General features: G+C 37.9%; 1 protein-coding gene across 2 annotated transcripts in view; it reads right to left on the bottom strand.

Annotated features, from left to right (window-relative positions):
• The window catches only part of SLC44A5 (solute carrier family 44 member 5), a 99014-nt gene that overhangs the window by 52542 nt on the left and 25331 nt on the right, over positions 1 to 21141 (bottom strand). For both annotated transcript variants that reach the window (XM_022581073.2, XM_022581071.2), the window contains exon 3: positions 4528 to 4612. In XM_022581073.2, coding sequence (XP_022436781.2) covers positions 4528 to 4612 — 85 coding nt within the window. The remainder of the gene's footprint in view (positions 1 to 4527; positions 4613 to 21141) is intronic.

Below are 21141 nucleotides of genomic sequence, written 5' to 3'. Positions count from 1 at the left end.
ACTCCGATCGGGGCTAAGCTGAAAAAACCATTAACGTATTAGGAGCTACCTCACAGACATTTAGACTTTGGCAATTTACTTACATGGCTCTGAAAGACAACTGCACTAGCCCCTTGTTGGATACATTTAAATGGATTTATAAAAGTGAATACTGAATATACTAATGTTTTCACAGGCTTTCAATGATGGTAGGAGCTACTGAGTTAAGGCTATGATGATTTCTGTATTTATACATACACACACATACAATGTATACTACACATATAGAAGTGCGGTGTATGCAACATATAAAAGAAAGTAATTTAAGTGGTAAAAGATGTTTTGATAATGAGAATCACATCAAATTTCATTCCAGAGACAAATGAGCTGTTAAAAAACAATACAGCAAATGTTCTTTACTCTCTAGCAGTTTCATTCCAGACACAAATGAGCTGTTAAAAAACAATACAGCAAATGTTCTTTACTCTCTATCAGACCAATTTGTTCACTTCAAATAGGGTGCTGATTAGTAGCAATCAACGTATAATTAGCCAAAAATGAAGGTCACACTGAGGTTGGGTTTCCTAATTGATCAAGGTCTGTCCTTTAAATGCTTATGACACATGTCTGGACCATGCTGCATTAACAAAAAACATCATGCGTAAAAATATGGCTTGGATCAGTAGACGCACTACTGCCTGGCAGACTGAAAGCAATCCTGCATTATTGGCAGCTGATATATATTCTGACTCAGTTCTGATTCTTTGTATAAACACAAAGGGACATTCTGAATATCGTTCTTCATCATTATTTTTACATCTTCCATTCATATAGGGTTAACATTCTAATATAAATTAGGATTTGGTGAGTGGAAAAGAGAGTTACACTGAAGGTTAAAACACTACAATTTGCCATGAAGAAAGGATAATCTAGTAAATCTAGTAATTTATGTAATCTAGTAATTTGTGAAATGTAATAAAAAGCATAATGTGCAAGGATTTTTTTGTTTCTTCATGGGAATGATGTATTTGTATAGTGTAGTGGAAAATTTTCTAGACTGGGAATAGGAAGATATTCTCTCATTCATTCATTTACTCATTCACTCAACAAATATTTATTGATCACCTACTCTGAGCCTGTTCTAGGCACTGGGGACACAGTAGTGAACAAAACAGATAAAAATCCGTACTTTCTAGTAGGGGAGATGGTTAACAACAAATAAACAAAATTGTTTGCTATGAGATGGTAGCAGGTGTTATGGAGAAAAATAAGGCTAGAAAGAAGGCCAGAGGATGAAAGGTACCAGGGTGGGATTCTAATTTTAAATAGGTAGTTAAGGAAGGCCTCAACAAAAGGTAATATTTGAGGAAGACTTGAAGAAGACTAGTGATCTAGTCATCTGGAGAAAGAGCAGCCTAGGCAGGGAGATCAGCAAAGTCTAGAGCTATGAAGTCGGCACTTTCCTGGATCCTTTGAAGACAACAGATGGTCAGTATGACCCGAGTGCAGTGAGCAGAGGGAGAGCCATAACATATGTGGTCAGAGTCGGGCAGACAGTGAAGAACTTTGTAGGCCATTGTTAGGACTTTGGCTTTTAATATGAGTAACTTGAGAAGCTATTGAGGGGAGGGGGCTTGAGCAAAGGAGGGACATAATGTGACTTACATTTAACAGGATCACACTGGCTGCTGGGTGGAAAAGAGAGTCTAAGGGGCTGGAGACAGGGGCAAGAAGAGACCAGTCAGGAGGTCATTGAACTAATCTAGCTGGTTCCTTGAAAAAAGGAGGAGATGGTGAAAAAAGGAGTTTGGTCCTGGGTATATTTTGAATGGAGACCAGAGGAATTAGCTCACAGCTCAAACATGAGTGTGACAGAAAAGAGGGATCAAGGATGATTTGATGGTATTTACAGCTGTAATAGAAAAGACTGATGGGGGGTGGGGAACAATTTTAAGGATAAAGTCAGAGACTAGGACTTGAGTTTGGACATGTTAAATTTGAGATGCTAACTAAATATCCCTGTAGAGACATGGCATAGGTGGTTGGATAGAAAGATCTGGAGTTCTGGGAGCAGACTGATCTGGATAGATAAATTAGGAAATGCAACATATAGATTGTGTTAAAACCACAAGACTAGGTGCAATCGCCAAAAGGAGTAAATGTAGGTATTGAAGAGGACTAAGCTTGGTAGAGGAGGAAACTCCAGTGTTTAGAAGATGCTGGAAAGATGAAGAGAAACCATCAAAGAAGACTGATAGGGAGCAGCCAGAGAGTTGGGAGGAAACACAATGTTGTGCCCTAGAGGGCAAGTGAAGAAAGTATATTAAGGAAGAGGGGTTGATTAAACAGTGCTGTTAGCTCAAGTAAACACAGATTGAGAACTGACCATTGGTTTAGATAGATGGAGATCAATGGTATCAATATCATTTGGAGAAAATAGAGCAGGAGTAAAAGCCTGAATGAAAATGAGAAAGGAGGATTTAGACACATTGAATATAAACTATTCTTATGAGGAGTTTGGCAAAAAAAGAGGCACAGAGATATGAAGCAGTAACTGGAAGGGGATGTGGGATCAAGGAGAGAATTATTTAAGATGGCATGTTTGTCTACCGATGGGGTAACTTAGTAGAGAAGGAAAATGGTAATAAAAGAAAAAAACAGAAGATTTCTGGAGTTGTGTGCTGGACTTTGTGAGCGAGGATAAGATCTAATGCACGAGTGGATGGGCTGGCCTTGGGCGCACAGGCTGTTCCTCCACAGTAAGAGCAGGGAAGGTAGAGTAAATACATGAACACAAATGATGACAGGTAGGCAAGTGGAGGTCAGTGTGGTAGCTCGTAAAAGTTGTCTTCTGAATGCTAATACTTTCTCAGTGAAATAGGAAGCTAAGTCAGAGGCTGACATGGAGACTGGGAAGGAGGTCTTGGAGGTTTGAGGTGAGAGGAAAAGGTGTGAAATTGTTTTCTAGCAGAGTAGCTAGTGAATGGGCAAAGGGTCTCCTGTGTGATTTGGGGACAGCATTAAGGGCCCCCTTGAGGTTAGTGGTCCTTAATTTAATGGACTGTTGTGTGTGTTTTCTGCAAGAACACACAGCTGCCTGGGTTGAGGCATGGAGTAGGCAGAAAGCTGCATTTAGCCATGAATGATGTTTTGCCAGGGAAGTACAAGTAAATGAGAAGGGGCAAAAGAACTGAGGGTTTATATAAGGGAGTTATTTTTTTTAAATTTGTTAACTTTATTGAAGTATAGTTGATTTACAATGTTGTGTTAGTTTCTGATGTACAGCAAAGTGGAACCAAGAGGAAGCAACTAAGTCAAAATCTTACTAAGTTTTTGAGGTAGTTGTACTGCCAAATTCATGAACTAACCTGAAAAGGCCTTTCACTGTTAATATAATCTTTGAGGTTTTAAACTCGCACAATAGGAAGAAAGTTTCAAAGCCACATGGCCCCTAAGAGGGTATATTTCCAATGCTCAGCAATGGTGCGGTCTGAGGCTGACAGACAGGAAATAACCTTTCAGGTGGTTGAGCAAAGAATCATAGGATGTGATGGATAAGGAACTTCCTTCAGAGAACACGATCCAGGTAGGTCGAATAAAAGACTGTTCTCCAGTGCCATGCACTAAAGACCACTGTGCATTTATACCTCCTCCCTTTCTGAATGGGAGCTTGTATTCTAATTTTCCTAGCCCTGTTCCCCATTGTGCATTTAGTGTCAAGACCTGATGGAGAGACTATCCATAATCCATAGATCCTAGACTATGGGTTAAAGATAGTACCACATGGGATTCTGGGTTGTCTCCCTTGGGAAGAAGGGTGTTCTGGAGGACAGAGGGATAGACTATGGAAGAAACAATGAAGTTTGTCCCTATTGTTTCATTTGTTCATGGTACACAAGAGGCTGCTCAGCCCACAATTACATTGCTTTATTCCCTCCTTCTTGCATCTCGGTGTGAACAAATAAAACTAATGAGTCTATGGCATATAAGTAGAAATGCACTGTGTGACCCTACTGATCCAAGGCTTTTAAGAACAGGGGTGCTTTATTCAGCCTCTCTGTCTTCTTCCGGCAACTGGATGCTGCTCCTGCTGAGGACTTAAGGGATGACACAGCCACCAGATGAAAAGAGCCTGGAAGAGAGTTGCCCATTGACCACAAACACCGCCTTTTACTCTTATATGACTGAAAAGAAACTATTGTTTTAAGTCACTGAAAAACGGGTTTATTAGTTACAGTAGCTGGCTTTATTCTTCCTAATACTGATCCTGAGAAAAATATCTCCACTTCTCTGGGCTGCAGTTTATTCATTTATAAAAATAGGTGGTTAGACAAGATATCACTGAGGTTCCTAGTAATACTGCTTTTTTAAAATTGTATATGAACAAACATGAGCTTATACTTCTGTCTTCCCACCTTCCATAAATTCATCATTAATCACACACACCCAGAACCCAAATGTAGTTTCTCAATTCTTTCACCCAAGAATGTTCAACATCACTAACATCACCACCGAGGCTTTATTTTTTTATTTTTTTTTTTGCCTTACCTGTCTGGTAGGGCACTGTAGGTTTACCACCACGGAGGGACTGGTACAGCTGAGCAGGTTAAAGTAAAACAAAATGGGCTTGTTCCTAAGAGAACGACATAATATTTTTAGCGACTGTGGAAATATTTCATATCATTTCAGCCCCTGTATACTATAATATAACATAACATTTAAAAATCGGCTTCATTTTCCCCAGACAGTTGCAAAATATTCTCCAACTCCCCTTTAACCTGCCTAACATTTAAAGCACCTTTTGGTCATAGTAAAAAGTTGAAATAATCAAATTGTCCATCAACAGGGGATTGGTTACATAAAGAATTCCACATCCATAAAGTAGAAGACTATATTGCCATTGAAAATAATGTTGAAAAATGTTTAATGTTTTAGCAGGGAAAAGTGAGACCCAAAGAGATCACAGGAGAGTTGAAATAAACCAATGGGGTAGAAAGAGGGCAGCACTGAAGCAGCCTGTCATGGGAGAACATGGAGTCAAGTAAATGGGCTTGCATCCTCCTGGTGGTACCTCATCTGACAAGAGACTGGAGGTGAATCACCAGGGATAAAGCCAAAGGGGTTTGGTGGAGGGCAAGCCAAAGCTGATTTCTCAAGTCAAAGAACTAGTCAGTGAGGACTTCCCCAGAGAATTTCCACTTGTGCACCATGAGAGAGCCAGCCTTTGGATGCTTACCCCAAAGGCAGAGTTTATGGATAGTCAGTTACATCTTAGCTGCAGTAGCAACAACCATGTGGGACTAGGACAGTGGCCAGGAAAGTAACAGATACTCTTCCTTCTATCTGTCACACACAAAGAAAGAGCTAGGACCAGGAGAAAGGGAAGAGAAGGGAAATAGCAGAACAGGGCCTCTCTCCCACTCTAAGTTCCCTTGCAGTGTTCAAACGTGAGCTGGGGAATTGGAAGAAGCAAGATTCAAATTTTAAATTGGACTGCCCTGAACTTTTTAACAATAGAAAGTATTTAGAAAGCTGTGGAAGGAAGCTACCCAAGATGCCAAAACAAGAAGGAAAGAAATTTGAAAGAACATTGTTAAAGGCAATAATAGGGGAAAAATAAACCCATTTCATGTTTGTAATCCCATCTAGATGGCTCAAGAATCTGGCTACAAATTCATACACAATATGCACAAGGCTACTTCACAATTCCACAAGAGTGAGCTTGGCTCTTTCACCACCCAAGCAACTATATCTTCTGCATGTGATTCAGATTTGTACCTAAGCAAATGAATAAATTATCACTGGAGTCCCTTAGGAGTAGTTAAAATGCTGAATGGTAAATCAGTTAAGTGTCAAGAGTCCCCCACAGGTAAAACTGATTTATAAACTGCAAAATGCTACATAAACTCAAGTTATTCATCAGATTATGTGATCCTCAAGGGTAAAGTTTGTATCTTATTTCATCTTTATACCCATCTACCTTGCCAACACTTAGCCGAGTACTTGGCCCATATTAGGCACTCATCAGATGTTGCAGAATGGATGAGATCAATTTCAGAATAAGTTTTTCAATATCTTAGAATCCTCCTTAGTTTTTTGCACAAATCTATAGTCATTCTATCAAAGTCTGTCTGATATCTTTAAACATCAGTGGCCCTCAGATTCCTTAGGTACAAAGTAGATGGCGATGTTTGCAGCTGAACAATTCAACAACAAGTGATTGAGGAAGTAACTCATTATTTAACTGGAATTACATTTCCACCATGAAACAACAAAATAGAAGCAACTACAAACTACTAGTTTGAGCTGATGTAAGATGCACTTAAGTCCATCTCTCTTCTTTCCCGAGACTCATGGAAATAAAAGAATAAAAGTACAAAAAGGAATAAACCTCACCATACCAGCTAAGGATGTGCAGGATGGGATCTGCACACAATTGCACAAGAGAGTTCAACAGTTTCTGGAAGATGGAGAGCATGTGAGACTGCGTTAAGTGATGGATGCACCATAGAAAAGCTACAAAAAGGGTGGGATATGATATGCCTGTTAGAAATCATGACACATTCTGGACTCAAAGCTGAGAGTGAGAAATGTGGCCAAAAGTAAGAAGATTAATGAAGGTTTATATACAGGTCTACAGTGCAAATCAGTGTCTCTATGCTCCTCCCATACACCTACACTTAAGACTTCTAGCATCCAGGAAAAATGGGCAAAAACAGAGGCCTCTTTTGTTGAATGATAGCAAGGGCTTTTGTGGGATTGGGTACCCCAGTCTACAACCCTTCATTTTCTGGCATTGTAAAAGCCCATGACTGACAGTCAGCTTCCCACCAGTTCATGCTGTAGTGAAATCTAACAGCTAATACAACATTCCTATCCCATACGGGGCAGAGGCCGCCCTGGAAAAACTGAGCTACTAACACAGAAACAGAGCAAATTCACACAAGCAACCCAATTCTTTCTTTAGTAAAAATGGATAACCAAGTAGCATCAGGAGTTTAAGAGAAATTAGAATAGGAAAGAGAAAGACTAAAGTAAACAAACAAAAACCGATGCTGGATGAAATAAAAATAATTCAGGGTATAGGAGGGACCTTAAATTTTTTTTTTCAGAGTAATTCAAGCAGATTATTCATACATAAAAATACTATGTTATTAGAGGAATAAATAGGAAACAAGAGGGCTTTAAGAGATTTAAAATATGATTAACAAAATTTTAAAATCAAAAGCAGAGCTGGAAAAAACTTGATGAATCTCCTAGAATACAGAATAAAAAATCATAGATGGAAAATATAAGGAAAAAAAAAGAGGTATCGAGACTAATCCAGGAGGTCCAAGGTATGACTAACAGAGTTCCCAAAAGACAAACAATAAAATGGAAAGAATGAAAACAGCAAAGAAATAACTGAAGAAAAATTTTCAGAGCTGATGAGAGTCATAGTTCTTTAGAATTAAAGGACCCCCATTGAGGCCTGAACAAAAAGAATATTTTTTAAGAAAGACCTACATCAAATTGTGGGATTTCAGAACACCAAGAGTAAAGAAACGATTTTAAATGCTTTCCCAGAGGAAAAAAGTCACCACAAGGTATGTGAAACAGATGAGCATTAGACATATTGGATGCTAAAAACAATAGAACAGTATCTTCAAATTTCTGACAGGAATTGTCTTTCAAGTTACACTTCTAAAGCTAGACCATCAGTCAACTGTAAAGAGGGAGAAGAAAAATATTTCCAGGGACTTCTCAAAGTTACTTCTGGTGCTTTCTCTTCTTAGGAAGATAATCAAGAATGTTCTCCCTCAAAACAAGGATGTCGACAAAGAAAGAAGACAAGTTGGGATATAGAAAATTGTTCATGGGACGTGCTTACACTAAAAAATATATATATATTTCTTGTTTATCTGAAATTGAAAATTAACTGAGCATTCTGTGTTTTTATTTGCTAAATCTGGCACCTCTAGAAGTGGGACCCAATCTAATGAGGTAGATAAGTCCCAGAATTAAAGCTATGCAGTAGGCCTAAAATTTACCTGGTCCTGAGTGGAACAAAAGGACAGAAGTTCTACAAGGCAGGTGTTCAGAGAAGAGGGAGCCTCTGAAAAATAGTGTGATTGGAATGGTAGACAAACTTATGGTCCTGATAAAGACTATTCAAGAAAAACTTGGCTGACAAAACATTATACATGAATGTCATTGCTCTATGTTGAAATAAACTAAAATGTAGCATGATGCTAAGCTGCAAATAAAGTGTAAGATTTGGCTTTGATATCAGGGACACAGTAGAAATGAAAATGTAATGGCCAGACAGTGACTAAACTTCACGTAGTTATTACAAAGTAAAAGTCTTATTTCCAGCTTCTAGAATCAACCTACCAACAGAACATGAAAGATTCTGATGAAGTTGCAGAACTGAACTTTATAACAAACTTGATCATGTAAAGGGTAAATATAGAAAGTGGAATAGAAAGGAAAGATGGAGAGAAGGGTAGTGGGGATAATATCCTCCTCTTATATAAAGAGGAGTCGAGATACTGACAAAAGTTAGTGGAACAAGCAATTGAAGCTCAGTATACCATTTAAAGTCACAAAAGTAAACTATAAGAAAATCTGAAGGCAATAATTTAACCGTTAAACATGGAACAAGGAGGGAGAACAGAAAAACAGATAATGTAAATTAGTTAAATCTTCATTTTTCATAGCAGGCTATCAATGGATACTATCTAAAATTAATAAAGTACAAAATGAAAGAATAAACATATGATTTAAAGTTATGCAAAAAACTGCCAGAAGAACTAAAAGCAGTGTTACGGACTGAATGTGTTCCCCCAAAAGTCATATGGTAAAATCCTAACCCCCAAAGTGATGGTATTAGGAGGTGGAGCCTTTGGAGGTGCTTAGGTCAGGAGGGTGTAGCCCTCATGAATGGAATTAGTGCCCTTATAAAAGAGACCTCAGAGAACTCTCTCATCCCTTCCTCCATTTGAGGATACAGAATAAAGATGGCAAACCAGGGAATGGACTCTTGCCAAGAACCTGACCAAGCAGGCACCTAATCTTGGACTTCTAGTCCCAAGAATTGTGAGAAATAAATTTTTGTTGTTTACAAGCTACCTACTCTATGGTATTCTGTTATAGCAGCCTGAACTGACTAAAACAACCAGAAGGAGGAGAGATTATCTTTCTGGAAAGAAATCTCCTAAGACAGGAGACCATTGCTTTTATTACTTTTATTATAAGCTCTTCATTATTGTTTGGTTTATTTTCATAGGCATATATTATTTTGATATAGATTTTAAAACTTAAACCAGGTAATAGATCTGGGCTTGTAGTATGTTCAATCAAACAGATTTGTGAGACCTCCTTGTCATTTTATAAGTGTTTCTTCAGTGAATTGAAGACAAAGTTATTATTGCTTCACTTAGATGCCAAATTGATGCAAAACTTAAATAGAAGAGCTTTGTTCTCTTCATCTTTCCTGTTTCCCTATCTGAAGCTCATACTAGGAAGATGGTTATTTTGGTCTGTCTAATCTGGCAATTGGGCTGCATCAGACAACGTTCAAAGTTGTTTTAACCCAAACTTTATAAGCTGAAGTTTTTGTAGTAGCCAAAAGGTGGCATCAAAATCAATCGAGTTCTTGCTTTTTAGTAGAAATCCCAAAGAAAAGGATCATACCCAAGTATCATGAATAACTTCCCTGCAACTCAAAAGGCAGAGAAAGTTACACATGTCAACAAAGCACTCCATTTTCCTTTGAGTCTGTTTTATCTGCTTTGACATTTTAGAAAACTCTCAGTGTTTCCCCTAGTGTCCTTTTGGTTAGGCATAGACAAAGCACAGACTGACCAAATTCTATCCTAAACACTATCACACCATCTCTAAGCATGGGATTTTACGCTCAGTTAAGGAATGTTTTTTAGAGTTGAGAATCAAAGGGTTGCTCTAAGCACATCATGACACTAATGAGTACAAACACTGTTACAGTCTAACAAGTATGTCCTGGACTCAGTTGTTTGTAGTGCCTAACCTGCTTTACACATTCTCACAGAGATGCATTTCATTTACAGATGAAAATATATACACACACATTTTTTAAAATTTAATGGTACTTTTTACCAGTTTATGTTCAAGGTTTTAAGGACTAGATTAAACGTGGAAAACCAATTTCACTGCAACTTTATCAATATGCAGCCTAAAGAACACAGAATTTGGGGTTAGAACATGTTACTTTTGCCATTTAGTGGTCAGCTAACCCTGAGTGCATACTTTAACCTATCTGAATTTGCTTCCTAATTGTCTAGATGAGAGTAGTAATAATGGCACCACTTAGCAGTGCTAGCAGGAGGATCTGATAAGAACTTTACACTGACCTCCAACTGGAGCAAATCACTGTCTTTTCTGTGCTACCCCTTTATTCTGATTCATTTAACAGTGAATCTACTGAGCACCTACTATAATGAAGTGCTGAGGATACAACAGCAAAACAGAGAATGTCCCTGATCTCAAAGAACTTTGACTCTAGTAGAGGAAAATAAACAAGTGAAATTAATAACCAGGATAAATTCAAGTAGTGATAAGTACCCAAGACAATAAATCAGGGTCTTGTGCCAGAAAGTAACTAGAGAAAGTGGGGGTGAGTGAAATGTTTCAGATGTGATTGTAAGCATTATTCTTCAGACAGCACACTCTGTGAAACACACTAGATTGAAATCCATGGATTTCTTTTTTTTTTTGTCCAGTTCCTAGTTTAATTTTTTCCAGTTTTATTGAGAATATACTTGACATGTAACATTGTATTAGTTTAAGGTATACAGCATAATGATTTGATATATGCATATATTGAGAAATAATTACCACAATAAGTTTAGTTAACATCCATCACTTCATATAGCTACAAATTTTTTTCTTGTGATGGGAACTTTTAAGATCTATTCTCTCAGCAACTTTCAAATATACAATATAGTATTGTTAATTATAGTCACCATGCTGTACCTTCCATCCCTAGAAACTTATAACTGGAAGTTTGTACGTTTTGACCACCTAAAGCCCCTTTCCCACACCCCACACCTCCCACTTCTGGCAACCACCAATCTGTTCTGTTTCTATGAGTTCATTTTGTTTTAGATATCACATAGCATAATAGGCTCAGGGTCCATCCATATTGTCACAAATGGCAGGATTTCCTTTTTTACTGCTGAATTTTTAAATTTATTTATTTGTATAAAATCACATTTTCTTTACCCATACACCCATCCAGTGAGACTTAGGTTGTTTCCAGGACTTGGCTATCATAAGCAGTGCTGCAATGACCATGGGGGTGCAGATATCTATTCAAGATCATGATTTAATTTCTTTTGGTTATATACCCAGAAGTGGAATTACTGGATCATGTGGTAATTCTGTTTTTAATTTTTTTAGGATCTCCATACTGTTTTCTATAGTGGCTGCACCAATTTACATTCCCACCAATAATGCACAATAATTTCTCCACATCCTTGCCAACACTTGTTTTCTCTTGTCTTTTTTGATGATAGCCATTTTAATCAGGTGATAACTCATATGGTTTTGATTTGCACTTTCCTGATGATTAGTGATGTTGAACACCTTTTCATATATCTATCGGCCATCTATATGTCTTCTTTGGAAAAATGTCTATTCAGATACCCTGCCAATTTCTTAATCATTTGTTTCATTGTTTGGTTTTTTACTATTGAGTTACATGGGTTCTTTATAAATTTGGGGTATTAATCCCTTATCAGATGTATGATTCAAAAATATTTTCTCCCATTCCATAGGCTTCCTTTTCATTTTGTTGATGGTTTCCTTTGCTGTGCAGAAGCTTTTTAGTTTGATGTAGTCCCACTTGTTTATTTTGCCTTTTCCTACCTTTGCTTTTGGTGTCAGATCCAAAAGATTATTGCCAAGATCGATGTCAAGGAGCTTACTAGGAGTTTTACAGTTTCAGGTCCTAATTCAAGTCTTTAACCCATCTTGAGTTGATTTTTGTTTATGGTGTAAGATGGAAGTGGTCCAGTTTCGTGGCTTTGCATGTGGCATTCCAGTTTTCCCAACACCATTTATTGAAGAGAATATCCTTATTGTATATTCTTGGCTTCTTTGTCATAAAGTAATTGACCATATTTCTGTGGCTTTATTTTGGGGCTCTCTAATATGTTCCATTGAACAATGTGTCATAATTCTCTCTCCTCTTCTATTTTTTGAAAGGGTTTGAGAAGGACTGTTAATTCTTCTTTAAATGTTTGGTAGAGTTTATCAGTGAAGTCATTTGGTCCTGGACTTTTCTTTGTTGGGAGGTTTCTGGTTACTGATCAAATCTTCTTACTAGTAATTCGCTTGTTCAGATTTTCTGTTTCTTCATGATTCAGTCTTGGCACGTTGTATGTTTCTAGGATTTATCCACTTCTTCTAGGCTGTCCAATTTCTTGGTATATAATGGTTCATAGTAGTCTCCTATGATCCTTTGTGTTTGCGTGGTATCAGATGTCTCCTGTTTCATTTCTGAATTTATTTAAGCAGTCTCAACTTTTTTCTCAATGAGTCTATCAAAAGGTTTGTCAATTTTATGTTTTCAAAAAAACAGTTGGTAGTTTCACTTATCTTCCCTATTGCTTTTCTTTTTTAACATCTTTATTGGAGTATAATTGCTTTACAATGTTGTGTTAGTTTCTGCTATATAACAAAGTGAATCAGCTATATGTATGTGTATATCCCCATTTCCCCTCCCTCTTGCGTCTCCCTCCCACCCTCCCTATCCCACCCCTCTAGGTGGTCACAAAGCACGAAGCTGATCTCCCTGTGCTGTGCAGCTGCTTCCTACTAGCTATCTCTTTTACAGTTGGTAGTGTATATATGTCAATGTCACTCTCTCACTTCGTCCCAGCTTACCCATGCCCCTCCCCGTGTTCTCAAGTCCATTCTCTACATCTGCATCTTTATTCCTGTCCTGCCCCTAAGTTTGTCAGAACCTTTTTTTTTTTTTTTAAGATTCCATACCTATGTGTTAGGATATGGTATTTGTTTTTCTCTTTCCGACTTACTTCACTCTGTATGACAGACTCTAGGTCCATCCACCTCACTAAAAATAACTCAATTTCATTTCCTTTTATGGCTGAGTAATATTCCATTGTATATATGTGCCACATCTTCTTTATCCATTCATCTGTTGATGGACACTTAGGTTGCTTCCATGTCCTGGCTATTGTAAATAGAGCTGCACTGAACACTGGGGTACATGTCTCTTTTTGAATTATGGTTTTCTCAGGGTATATGCCCAGTAGTGGGACTGTTGGGTCATATGGTTCTATTTTCAGTTTTTTAAGGAACCTCTATACTGTTCTCCATAGTGGCTGTATCAATTTACATTCCCACCAACAGTGCAAGAGGGTTCCCTTTTCTCCACACCCTCTTCAGCATTTATTGTCTGTAGATTTTTTGGTGATGGTCATTCTGACCAGTGTGAGGTGATACCTCATTGTAGTTTTGATTTGCATTTCTCTAATGATTAATCTCTATTTCATTTATTTCCACTCTGATCTTTGTCATTTCCTTCCTTCTACTAACTTTGGGCTTATTTTGTTCTTCTTACTCTAGTTCCTTTAGGTGCAAAGTTAGGTTGTTTACTTGAGATATCTCTTGCTTCTTAATGTAGTTGTTTATCGCTATGAATTTCCCTCTTAGAACTGCTTTGCTGTGTGCCATATGCTTTCGTATGTTATATTTCCAATTTCATTTGTCTCAAGGTACTCTCTAATTTCCTTTTTGATTTTTTATTTGACCCATTTGCTTAGTGGCAAGTTGTTTAATCTCTACATATCTGTTAATTTTCCAGTTTTCTGATTAATTTCTAGTTTCATATCATTTTGGCAGGAAAAGATGCTTGATATGATTCCAGACTTTTTATGTTTATTAAAACCTATTTTGCGCTTCCCTGGTGGCGCAGTGGTTGAGAGTCTGCCTGCCAATGTAGGGGACGCAGGTTCGTGCCCCGGTCCGGGAGGATCCCGCATGCCGCGGAGCGGCTGGACCCGTGAGCCGTGGCCGCTGGGCCTGCGCGTCCGGAGCCTGTGCTCCGCGGCGGGAGAGGCCACAGCAGTGAGAGGACCGCGTACTGCAAAAAAAACAAAACAAAACAAAACAAAAACCCTATTTTGTGGCCCAACACATGATTTATCCTGAAGAATATTCCATGTATTTGAGAAGAATGTGTATTCTGTTGGTTTTAGATGGAATGGTCTGTAAATGTCTGTTAAGTCCATCTAGCCTAACATGTAATTTAGTCCAATTCTTCCTTATTAATTTTCTGTCTGGATGATCTAACCATTGATGAAAGTGGGGTATTGAAGTCCCCTACTATTATTATATTGCTGCCTAATTTTCCCCTTCAGATCTGTTAATATTTGCTTTATACATTTCAGTGCTTTTAAGTTGGGTACATATTTATAATGTTATATCCTCTTGTTGGATTGACCCCTTTATCATTATAATCTTCTTTGTCACTTATTAGAGTCTTAGCCTTAAAGTTTATTTTGTCTGATATAAATATAACTACCTCTGCTTTCTTTTGGTTTCCATTTGCATGGAATATGTTTTTCCATCCCTTTGCTTTTATTCTGTGTCTGCGCATAAAGCTTAAGTAAATCTGTGGTAGGCAGTATATAGTTGAGTCTTGTTTTATTATTCATTCAGCCACTCTGTATCTTCAGATTGCATCATTTTATCCATTTACATTTAAAGTAATAATTGATAGGTGGGACTTACTATTGCCATTTTATTCATTGTTACCTGGAAGTTTTGCAGTTCTTTTGTTCTTTTCTTCCCTTGCTCTCTTCCTTTGTGATTTGATGATCTTCTGTAGTAGTATGCTTAGATTCCTTTTTTTTTTTTTTTTACCTTTTGTGTATCTACTATAGGTTTTTGCTTTGTGGTTACCACAAGGCTTACATAAGACATATTACAGCAGTCTATTTTAAGCCGATAACTTAATGCAGATGCATACTGAAGTTCTACATTTTTATTCTCCCCCCAACATTTCATGTGCTTGATGTCACAATTTGCATCTTTTCACCTTGTGTATCCATTAATAAGTTACTGTAGTTATATTTTTACTACTTTTGTCTTATAACCTTCATACTAGATTTATAAATGATTTACCCACCACCATTATAATTTTAGACTCTTCTAAAATAGAGCTTAATTATGTATTTTCTTTTACTAGTGATATTTTTACTTTCATATGTCTTTCCTGTTACTAATTAGCATCCTTTCATTTTGGCTTGAGGAAGTCTCTTTAACATTTCTTATAAGGCCAGTATGAACTCTATCAGCTTTTGCTTGTCTGGAAAACTCTTTATCTCTCCTTCAATTCTGAAGGATAATTTTGCTGGATAGAGTATTCTTGGTTGGCAGTTTTTATTCTTTCAATATATATATCATTGAATATATCAAACTACTGCCTTCCGGCTTGCAAAGTCTCACTGAAAAATCTGCCTGTAGTCTTAGAGAGGTTTCCCTTATATGTAACAAGTTGTTTTTCTCTTGCTGCTTTTAAGATTCTGTCCTTGTCTTTAACTTTTGACAGTTTAATTATAATATTTCTTGCTATGAGTTTCTTTGGGTTCATCTTATTTGGAACTTTCTGTACTTCCTGGATTTGGATGGCTGCTTGCTTCCCCAGGTTAGGGAAGTTTTAAACCATTATTTCTTTGAAGAAGCTTTCTGCCCCTTCTCTCTTTCTTCTCCTGGGATCCATATAACGCAAATGTTGATCCACTTGATGGTGTCCCATAAGTCCCTTAAGCTATCTACGCTCTTTTTCAGTCTTTTTTTGTTTTGCTCCTCTGATTGGATGAATTCTACTGCCCTATCTCTGAGTTTGCTCATTCTTTCTTTTGCTTATCTAGTCTGCTGTTGAACCCCTCTAATGAATTTTTCAGTTCAATTTTTATATTCTTCAGCTCTGTGATTTCTGTTGATACTTTACCTATATTTTCTATCTCTCTGTTGAAATTCTCATTATACTTATGCATTGCTCTCCTGACTTTGGTGAGCATCTTAATGACCTTTATTTTGAATTATATCAGATAAATCATGTATCTCCATTTCATTAAAATCTGTTTCTAGAGATTTATCTGTTCTTTTGTTTGGAACATAATCCTCTGTTTCTTCATTTCCCTTGATTCTATGTGTTGGTTTCTGTGCATTATATAAAACAGCTGCCTCTCTGAGTCTGGTTTCTTGTAGGAGATAAACCTTAATATTCACCCCAGCCCCAGCTCTTAACTGTCTCTCAAACCTTTGTGCATGTCCAAGTTGCTTTCTTTGTTCTTAGTGGCTCTTAGTAGTTGAGTAGTGCCAAGATCTGTCAGTGTCCCAAAGGGGAGGATCTCAGTCAGTGATAGATGCAGGCTGATTGGAAGTCAGGCCCTCAGACACCAGGTTTTAAAGTACATAAATAGATCTCTTTCAGGGAAAGACTGGGAAATGAGCATTTCAGTCTGTTCCCTCTGCACTGACAGCTGAGGGGATAGCCAGTTAAGAAGTGTTTTTTTGTTTGCTACAGTTGTCTCATTTCATTGTGGGACCAATGAAATGCAAGCCCCATGGGCCACCAGAGCCAGATCAAGGGGTGTGTCCCCTGGGTGGCAGTTGCAAAAGCTCATGCACTAGATGTGTGCACAAGTTCCTACCAGGTAGTCAGTACAACTTGGAGCTGCCAGAGGGAGAACACAGAGACAGTGCCCACTGGCCTCCTCCAGGCTCTGGGGAAGACTGTAGTCATCCCCAGATGTGTGCATATTAGAAGTCTAACCCTCATGCAACAGCTATTGAGGTATGCAAATAGCTTTCTTTCAGGAAAAGCCTGGGAGATGGGTGTTTCTGTCTGTTCCCTCTGAGATGAGTCTGGGGGAAATAACCACAGTGAGTTAAGAACTTCTTTTTTTTTTTTGCGGTACACGGGCCTCTCACTGTTGTGGCCTCTCCCGTTGTGGAGCACAGGCTCCGGACACGCAGGTTCAGCAGCCATGGCTCACGGGCCCAGCCACTCCGCGGCATGTGGGATCTTCCTGGACTGGGCACGAACCCGTGTCCCCTGCATCGGCAGGCGGACTCTCAACCACTGCGCCACCAGGGAAGCCCCAAAAACTTCTTTGTTTACAATAGTCTTATGAGTCTCATGGATGCAAGCCCTGTTGGCTTTCAGAGCTAGGTGTTTTGAGGGCCTGTCCTTTGGGTCAAGAGTCTTAAAAGTTGGGGCACTAGATGTGGGGTTCAAACCTTTCATTCCTCAGGGACAGGCTGGGATTTGGGCATTTCCCCCCAATTGTATGGCACTGAGCCAGGCCTGGGGTTTATGGTAAAACTGTGTCTCAGCCTTTCCTACACATTTTGATGTGGGTATTTCCTTGTTCACCTGATACGTAGGAGTCACTTAGCTAGTTTCTGGATTTCTTTCAGAGGGAATTGCTCTGTGTGTAGCTGTAGATCCAGTGTGTCCATGGGAGGAGGTGAGTTAGAAGCCTCTTATGTTGCTGTCTTGGACTTGAACTCTCTGAAATCCATGGATTTCTTGGCTATATTCCTGAAGACTGAGATCCTTGAGAAAACTCTGTGTCTTGTTTCCTAGAGTGATTCCAACCTTTTGCATAGTGACTGGCCCTTTGGAGACCTCACAAATGATGTATCATAATACTGAATATGAAAGTGCTTTGTTAAAAAAAGGACATGTAAGTTTCACCCTAATTACTCTTCTTTCACTTAATTTTTTGCATTATTATCAGAAAATTAAGGCCAGGCAGGTTGAGTCCAATGCCCAAAGGTCAACAATGGAAAGATGTAAAGTCAGGATTTGACTCTAGAGTATATTCTTTCAACAAAATGTTTTATCTCTTGTTCTTTCAAAGGGCTTTGATAAGTAAGGTAACTCATTGCCTCAGCTCATGTACTTTCAAGAATTTTATTTTTGGACAATTTGGAGGGAATATAAAAGTATTCGATTTTTTGGTAGAAACTTGTAATGCATATTAATATATAAATAAGCAAATAAAAATTACTCATAATTCTATTTTATAATATCTGTCATTAATTCTTTTTCAAAATAAAAAAAGTTTAATATTCTCCTGCCTACATGCTTACACTGAACAATTGAAACAGTTCAAGAAGGTATAAATAGCAACAAGAATGGTCTTTTAAAATGTAAAGCGGATTTTATCACTCTCTTGATGAACACCCTTCCACGGCCTTCCTGCACTTATACATCAAATCCAAATACTTTTAAAGGGCACATAGAACCACAAAATCTGACTCCTATCTGGTTCTCAGACATCTGCTCATTCCACTCCCCTTTTTCTTTGCTACGCTCCAGCCTCCTGGGCTTCTTTCTGTTCCAGAAGTACCATAGGCTCATTCCTGCCTCAGGACCTTTGCCCTTGTCTCTGGCTTTAAAGCTCTTACCAAGGCTTTTGAAAGGCTGCCTTCTTCCTAGCCTTCATATTTCAATTTAAAAGTCACCTACTCATGAAAGTCCTAACCTGCCCCATGCAACCACGATGCAGCTCATTATATACCATTCATTCTCTATGGGGCCACCCGTTTTGTTTTTGCCTTTATAACATTTATCATACAATTTGAAATTATCCTTGATTGTTTACATCTTTACTGTAATTGCCCTCTAATTGAATGTAAGCTTCATGAGTGCAGGTAGCTTGTCTATTTGTTTGCACTATAACCTCTGCCTTTAGAACACTATCGGAAACATAATAGTGACTCAGTAAACACATAAATAAAAATAAAAATATAATCCCACTACCCAGAAATAATTAATGTAGGAATGTGTATATCCTTTCATATATAGGTGTTTTTTGATACGTGATATTCATATATATCACAAGGCAGAATTATACTATACGTGGCATTTATTATACTAAATTATATAATTATACTAAATCATGGCGTAACCTGATTTCTTGAATTAACAAAATATCATGGGTGTATTTCCATGTCAATAAATACATCTCTACTCAATCACTTTTAATGATTAAATAGTATTTTATTATATGACTGTACCGTAACTCATTTTTTTTTTTACATCTTTATTGGAGTATAATTGCTTTACAATGGTGTGTTAGTTTCTGCTTTATAACAAAGTGAATCAGTTATACATATACATATGTTCCCATATCTCTTCCCTCTTGCGTCTCCCTCCCTCCCACCCTCCCTATCCCACCACTCCAGGCGGTCACAAAGCACCAAGCTGATCTCCCTGTGCTATGCGGCTACTTCCCACTAGCTATCTACCTTACATTTGGTAGTGTATATATGTCCATGCCTCTCTCTCACTTTGTCACAGCTTACCCTTCCCCCTCCCCATATCCTCAAGTCCATTATCTAGTAGGTCTGTGTCTTTATTCCTGTCTTACCCCTAGGTTCTTCATGACATTTTTTTTCTTAAATTCCATATATATGTGTTAGCATACTGTATTTGTCTTTCTCCTTCTGACTTACTTCACTCTGTATGACAGACTCTAGGTCTATCCACCTCATTACAAACAGCTCAATTTCGTTTCTTTTAATGGCTGAGTAATACTCCATTGTATATATGTGCCACATCTTCTTTATCCATTCATCTGATGGTGGACACTTAGGTTGTTTCCATCTCCGGGCTATTGTAAATGGAGCTGCAATGAACATTTTGGTACATGACTCTTTTTGAATTATGGTTTTCTCAGGGTATATGCCCAGTAGTGGGATTGCTGGGTCATATGGTAGTTCTATTTGTAGTTTTTTAAGGAATCTCCATACTGTTCTCCATAGCGGCTGTACCAATTCACATTCCCACCGGCAGTGCAAGAGTGTTCCCTTTTCGCCACACCCTCTCCAGCATTTATTGTTTCTAGATTTTTTCATGATGGCCATTCTGACTGGTGTGAGATGATATCTCATTGTAGTTTTGATCTGCATTTCTCTAATGATTAATGATGTTGAGCATTCTTTCATGTGTTTGTTGGCACTCTGTATATCTTCTTTGGAGAAATGTCTATTTAGGTCTTCTGCCCATTTTTGGATTGGGTTGTTTGTTTTTTTGTTATTGAGCTGCATGAGCTGCTTATAAATTTTGGAGATTAATCCTTTGTCAGTTGCTTCATTTGCAAATGTTTTCTCCCATTCTGAGGGTTGTCTTTTGGTCTTGTTTATGGTTTCCTTTGCTGTGCAAAAGTTTTAAGTTTCATTAGGTCCCATTTGTTTATTTTTGCTTTTATTTCCATTTCTCTAGGAGGTGGGTCAAAAAGGATCTTGCTGTGATTTATGTCATAGAGTGTTCTGCCTATGTTTTCCTCTAAGAGTTTGATAGTTTCTGGCCTTACATTTAGGTCTTTAATCCATTTTGAGTTTATTTTTGTGTATGGTGTTAGGGAGTGTTCTAATTTCATTCTTTTACATGTTGCTGTCCAGTTTTCCCAGCACCACTTATTGAAGAGGCTGTCCTTCCTCCACTGTATATTCCTGCCTCCTTTATCAAAGATCAGGTGACCATATGTGCCTGGGTTTATCTCTGGGCTTTCTATCCTGTTCCATTGATTTACCTTTCTGTTTTTGTGCCAGTACCATACTGTCTTGATTACTATAGCTTTGTAGTATAGTCTGAAGTCAGGGAGCCTACTTGCTCCAGCTCCGTTTTTCGTTCTCAAGATTGCTTTGGCTATTCGGGGTTTTTTGTGTTTCCATACAAATTGTGAAATTTTTTGTTCTAGTTCTGTGAAAAATGCCAGTGGTAGTTTGATAGGGATTGCATTGAATCTGTAGATTGCTTTGGGTTGTAGAGTCATTTTCAAAATGTTGATTCTTCCAATCCAAGAACATGGTATATCTCTCCATCTATTTGTATTATCTTTAATTTCTTTCATCAGTGTCTTATAATTTTCTGCATACAGGTCTTTTGTCTCCTTAGGTAGGTTTATCCCTAGATATTTTATTCTTTTTGTTGAAATGGTAAATGGGAGTGTTTTCTTTATTTTACTTTCAGATTTTTCATCATTAGTGTATAGGAATGCCAGAGATTTCTGTGCATTAATTTTGTATCCTGCTACTATACCAAATTCATTGATTAGCTCTAGTAGTTTTCTGGTAGCATCTTTAGGATTCTCT

The sequence above is a fragment of the Delphinapterus leucas genome, chromosome 1 (genome assembly GCF_059928025.1).
Source record: "Delphinapterus leucas isolate spDelLeu-1000000601 "Yukka" chromosome 1, BTC_Dleu_Yukka2, whole genome shotgun sequence".
Taxonomy (NCBI): domain Eukaryota; kingdom Metazoa; phylum Chordata; class Mammalia; order Artiodactyla; family Monodontidae; genus Delphinapterus; species Delphinapterus leucas.
This window is presented reverse-complemented; position numbering and strand designations above follow the sequence as displayed.